The sequence below is a fragment of the Pongo pygmaeus genome, chromosome X, assembly GCF_028885625.2.
Source record: "Pongo pygmaeus isolate AG05252 chromosome X, NHGRI_mPonPyg2-v2.0_pri, whole genome shotgun sequence".
NCBI classification, from domain to species: Eukaryota; Metazoa; Chordata; class Mammalia; order Primates; family Hominidae; genus Pongo; species Pongo pygmaeus.
In genome coordinates, this window is record NC_072396.2 from 106,353,287 (window position 1) to 106,359,286 (window position 6,000).

At 46.9% G+C, this 6,000-nt stretch overlaps 1 protein-coding gene across 5 annotated transcripts in view; it reads left to right on the forward strand.

Annotated features, from left to right (window-relative positions):
* The window catches only part of LOC129024333 (nuclear RNA export factor 2), a 72,670-nt gene extending 67,362 nt beyond the window's left edge, over positions 1-5,308 (forward strand). For 3 of the 5 annotated variants that reach the window (XM_054471306.1, XM_054471304.1, XM_054471305.1), the window contains 10 exons: positions 6-74; positions 161-216; positions 357-464; positions 585-643; positions 782-897; positions 993-1,035; positions 1,652-1,724; positions 2,259-2,441; positions 4,851-4,911; positions 5,058-5,307. In XM_054471306.1, coding sequence (XP_054327281.1) covers positions 6-74; positions 161-216; positions 357-464; positions 585-643; positions 782-897; positions 993-1,035; positions 1,652-1,724; positions 2,259-2,441; positions 4,851-4,911; positions 5,058-5,102 — 813 coding nt within the window. In that variant the 3' untranslated portion in view covers positions 5,103-5,307. Of the gene's footprint in view, positions 1-5; positions 75-160; positions 217-356; positions 465-584; positions 644-781; positions 898-992; positions 1,036-1,651; positions 1,725-2,258; positions 2,442-4,850; positions 4,912-5,057 lie in introns of all 5 variants that reach the window. The other 2 variants (XM_054471303.1, XM_054471307.1) reach the window with 1 other exon arrangement.
* The last annotated feature ends 692 nt before the right edge of the window (positions 5,309-6,000 follow it).

Here is a 6,000-nt window from a genome sequence, read left to right on the forward strand (position 1 = left end):
TCCAGGACGGCCAAGAGTTATCCGCACCAATGATTGTTGACATTGACAGCTCTGAGACAATGAAACCCTGCAAGGTGAGGAAGAAGGACCAAGCAAGATTTGGGTTGCTGTAAGGGAGGCTTTGTCCACCGCATAGATCCAAATTGTCTTTTGATTTCAGGAAAACTTTACTGGATCTGAGACCCTAAAGCATTTAGTCCTGCAATTCCTGCAGCAGTGAGTATCCCTGGGACCATGAGGAAGGGGAGGGCTGAGACAGGCTGGGCCACCCGTGCACAGGTCAGCTCATGGGAGTTTTCAAGTCTCATCTGGGGCCCAGGCCACAGAGATAGCCTATCCTCACTGCTTCCCCACAGGTATTACTCGATCTATGACTCTGGAGATCGACAGGGTCTCCTTGGTGCTTACCACGATGAGGCCTGCTTCTCCTTGGCTATTCCCTTCGACCCCAAGGACTCAGCCCCGTGAGTATCACGGCTCAGACCCTGCTCTGGGGCTGTGTGTCTCCCCAGCAGACACAGGCCAACTCCTGGAAATGCCCGCACTGGCCGGACCACCCACTCCTGCTCCTCTTTTTCTCCTAGGAACAGCTTGTGCAAGTACTTTGAGGATAGCAGGAATATGAAAACACTCAAGGACCCCTGTAAGTGTGTGATGGGGAAGAGTGGGCAAAGTGAGGGGGTGTGATGGGAACAATCACAGGGGCCAAGGACCAGGATGTGGTAGCCCCCCGCCCTGCCCCGCCCACCCTGCCATTCCTTGCTTCTCTTCTCCTCTACAGACCTGAAGGGGGAACTGCTGAGGCGCACAAAACGTGACATTGTGGACTCCCTCAGTGCGTTGCCCAAAACTCAGCATGACCTCAGCTCCATCCTGGTGGACATGTGGTGCCAGACGGTGAGCACCTGCTTCCTCCCTTGGGCAGGCCCAGAGAGCCAGAGGTGGGTAGGAGGTTAAGGAGGATCCTGAGCACCTGAGCGCTTCCTTTTCAGGAAAGGATGCTCTGCTTTTCTGTCAATGGGGTTTTCAAGGAAGGTGAGTGTCTGTATAGTCCCCTCCCCAGATCCCCCACTGCTCCCTCCCCCTGGCTGGGCTCCCTCTCAGAACTCCCCCAGCTTCCCTGCTTTCGTTCCTTTCCCTTCCTTCCTCTTCTTTCTTCCGTGTTTTCCCACACCCACTCTGCCCTCAAACCACCCTGATCTGACCTAGGCCCATGCCTGTCTGCCCTGCACAGCTCAGGCGTGCGTTAAGGACACAGACTGTGGAGTTTGACAGCTCTCATCCCAGGTCCTTACTCTGTGAACTTGTGCTGGTTACTTAACCCTTCAGTTTCCTCATTTGCAAAATGGGGCTAATAATCTATCTCTTGGGCTACTGTGAAATAGGAATTAAGTGAACTTGTGGTTTTCACAGGGCCCCACACATGATAGGGGCCCTGTCACTGGGAGCGGATTGTTCCTGTTGCTGCCCTCCCCATTCCTGCCACATCCGCCTGGCTCCAAGTGAACAATTGTCCTGGTCTGCCCGCCCCCCGCCCCCCCGCCCCCCCGCCTTCTGTGTGAGTGTCAAGCAAGACTCTGACTGGGGATCACCGTGTGAGCATGTTAAAGCCTGTGCAACTCTAAGGTGGTGGTGTTTGTTGTCTTTGAAGTGGAAGGACAGTCTCAGGGTTCTGTTCTCGCCTTCACCCGGACCTTCATTGCTACCCCTGGCAGCAGTTCCAGGTTAGTGCTGTGTTGTGGGTGGGAGCACCCATCCAAGCTTGGGGCCAGTGTTGTGGAAATGTAGTGGGTGCAGTCCTCCGGGTGTTCTCAATATTGTGGAAGGCCGACAGGAAGATCCAAGGAGCAGTCTAGCCTAGTGTTTAAGAGTGTGGGCCCTGGAGTCAGAATACAGATTCTGTTCCTCACCCCAATACTCACAAACTGTGTGACCTTGATCAACTTATTCGACCACTCTGTGATTCAGTGCCTTTTTCTGAAAATCGGAATAAGACTATCCACTTCCTTGGGCTGTTGTATAGGGTAAATGCGTTGGGGTTGGATCTAAAAATCTAGTGAAGCTGGTAGGCAGTCTCTCCAAAGGTGGACTCTGTGGGAGGGTTAGAGGGTACCAGCCAAAAAATCTGGGAGGCAGGCACAGTTAGGGATATGGAAGGAATTTGGTTGTTGAGTGGCGGTGGTTAAGAAGGATCCTGTTGTTGGGGGTGTGGAGTTATCTACTTGTCCAGTTTGAGGGAGCATTTTTCTTTCCTCCAGTCTGTGCATCGTGAATGACGAGCTGTTTGTGAGGGATGCCAGCCCCCAAGAGACTCAGAGTGCCTTCTCCATCCCAGTGTCCACACTCTCCTCCAGCTCTGAGCCCTCCCTCTCCCAGGAGCAGCAGGAAATGGTGCAGGCTTTCTCTGCCCAGTCTGGGATGAAACTGGAGTGGTCTCAGAAGTGAGTGCTGGGAGTACATGGGGATGGGGGGCGTTGGGACATCAGAGGAATGAGTAATGGAAACTCACATGCAATTTGGAAAAATAACTATCTGGGTATTTTGCTTCCAAAAAAAGTGGGCCTATGAAAAAGGTATCATGCTTTTATACTGGTATATGTAAATATTTTTTTAAATGGCATAATGCCCAAATGACATTACCTTCCATTTGTAAAATCTGAAAGAATCAACCACAACAAACTACTGATAAACCAGGTCAGCAAGGTTGAAAGATACAATATACAAAAATCATTTGTACTTCTATGTAGTTGCAATGGACAATCCAAAAAAATGAAATTAAGAAAATAAGTCCATCTGCAGTAGCACTGAAAAGAATAAAGTATGTAGGAACAAATTTAAGAGAAGAAGCGCAAATCTTATACTCTGAAATCTGCAAAACATTGCTGAAAAAAATTAAAGAAGACCTAAATACGTGGAAAGGCATCCCACGTTCATAGATTGGAAGACTTAATATCATTACGATGGCAGTACCACCCAGAACAATCTGCAGATTCATTGCAGTCCCCGACAGAATCCCAACTGACTTCTTTGCAGAAATTGACAAGGTAATCCCAAAATTCATGTGGAAATGCAGTGGACCCCAAACAGCCAAAACCATCTTGAAAGAGAAGAACAACGTTAGAAGACTCACACTTCCCGATTTCAGAACTTGCTACAAAACTACATTAATCAAGACTGTATGGTACCGACATAGGAACAGACGTGGGAATCAATGGAATATAATTGAGAGTCCACAGACAATCTCACGTATTTGCGTCCAGTTGATTATCTTTCAGGGTGCTGAAAAAATCCAGTGGAGAAAAAAAATAGTCTTCTTAACAAATGGTGCTGGGAGAAGTGGATATCCACTTGGAAAACAATTAATTTTGACCCCTAACTCACATCATGTGCAAACACTGGCAGAAAATGGATCAGTGACCTAAAATAAGAGCTAGAACTGTAAAACACTGTAAGCGTACAGCTTCATTACCTTGAATTAGGCAACCATTTCTTACATATGAAACCAAAAGCACAAGCAACCAAAGAAAAAATAGGTAAATTGGACTTCATCTAAATTAAAAGCTTTTGTGCATCAGCAGACACTAACAAGAAAGCGGAAAACTGACTGATGGGAACAAGGGAAAATATTTGCAAATCACATCGCTGACAAGAAGAACCCTTACAACTCAACAACAAACAGACAAGCCACCCAATTAAAAAATGGGGAAATGATTTGAATAGATGTTTCTCCGAAGAAGATATACAAATGACCAAGAAGCGCGTGAAAATCTTCTCGACATCATTAGTCATTAGGGAAAGGCATACCGAAACCACAGTGAGTTACCACTTCATACCCACTACGATGGCTTTAGTCCATAAAAGGAAACATTACAAATGTCGGTGAGAATGCAGAGAAATTGGAAATCTCATGTTACTACTGGGAACATGAAGTGGAGCAGTTGCTGGGGAAAAGATTTTGGCAGTTCCTCAAAATCTCAAACATGGAGTTACCACATGATCCAGTAATCCCACTCCTAAGTGTATACCAAAAGAAATGAAAATATATGCCCATTCAACAACTTGCACATGAATTTCCGTAGTGGCATTATTCCAAATAGCCAAAAAAATGGAAACACACGGATTGACCTTCAGCTGATGAATGGATAATGTGGTACACCCATACGGTGGAATATTATTAGAATATTATTCATCCACCAAAAAGGATGTAGTTGTGATATATGCTATGACGTGGATGAACCCTGAAAACATTATGTGCTAAGTGAGAGCACCCAGTCACAAAAAGCCACATAATTATATGATTCCATTCATACGAAGTGTTCAGAATAGCCAGATCCGTAGAGACCGAAAGCAGAGTAGTGGTTGCCAAGATCTGGGGAAGAGGGAGAACAGGGAGTGATCTCTAACAGTTAAGGAGTTTCTTCTTGAGGTGATAAAAATAGTTTGGAATTAGATAGTTGTGATGGTTGCACAATCTTGTGAATAGACTTAAAAGCACTGAATTGTACACCTTAAAATGGTGACTGCTACAGTATGTACATTATATATCAATAAAAAAGAAACGTATTATTGAATTTCCACTTGTTATTTCTTGAACATCTTTCTTTATTAATATGTATTAAGCGCCCTTGTTCATTTGAATACCCCTGTGTTTCTGATTTGAATTCTAGTGGGCATTAATGTCAGAGATAGGCGTTTTGGTTTTCCCTAGGCCTTTTTTCATTGTTACAATAGTGCTCATATTGGTACATGTGACCCAGCAAAAAGGTAACATAGATTAAGGGTGGCATCGCATAGTCAGCGTGTCTGTCCTGGGGTAGTAATGCAGAGCACCTGTTCTTCTCCCACCCCAGGTGCCTTCAGGACAATGAGTGGAACTATGCTAGAGCTGGCCAGGCCTTCACTATGCTCCAGGTGAGGTCTGGGAATCAAGTGGGTAAAAGACACCTGTCTCTGGGTCGTCAGGAGGGCCAAGAAGATGGAGGTCAGGTAGTGTGGGGATGGAACCCAGGGCACCTGGCTCTACTAACATCCCAACTCCTTTTCTTTACTTTCTCTAGACCGAGGGCAAGATCCCCGCGGAGGCCTTCAAGCAAATCTCCTAAAAGGAGCCCTTCGATGTCTTCTTTGTCTTCGTTCACATCCTTTTTGTTTCCTCTTTTCACCAGCCTAAGGCCTGGCTGACCAGGAAGCCAACGTTAACTTGCAGGCCACATGACATAACCACCCAAAGAGCCAGTTGCTCTGTGTATTCGCCCCACTCATGATCACCATTTTATTTTCATAATAAAGAGTGACGTTACACGTTGTACATTGTGTGCCCTGGATTGCTCTTCCCCTGCCCCAACCGTGAGCCAGCGGGGCCAGGACTGAAAGCACTGCATCCCTGTTCATCCCTGGCTGGCCTTAGTAGATACATGAATCTGGCTTGCCTTCGTAGGTAATTTTGTCAGTAAATCCTCATGAGAAAGGACACACGCTCCTTCCAGAGACTGGCCTTGAGAGACAGTGGGACTCTGTCAGATGCTCGACCTGGAGGCCCACAGAAGCAGGCATGTTACCTTGGCACACCAGGGGCTTCCATCCACCGTCCCGACCCCTCCCTTTCCCAAAGGTGCACTTTTTGAGAGGAGTCTCAGGGTAGCACCTGCGGCGGGGGTTGGGGAGGGGGGAGACTCAGCCCATCTACCCGGCGCACTCCTCAGAGAGCTGACACCGGGTGCTCCATGTCTGTGTTCTTGAAGGGGTTCAGCCATTTATTTTCACTTCTAAACAAACAGCGGTAGCACAGAATCTCACCTTATGGTCAGTTCTCAACAACTGGCATTTAGCAGTTGCGAATTGCAGGCAAGAGTTGAACGGAACATTTGCACAATTTATTGTGCACACTCCTGTGATGCTTGCACGTTAGACAATCAGCTGGCATACTTTTCGGAATTAAAATAATAGCAGTGTGACGTTTTCAAGTCACAGTCCTACAAATGGTGACACAGGAGAAGTACC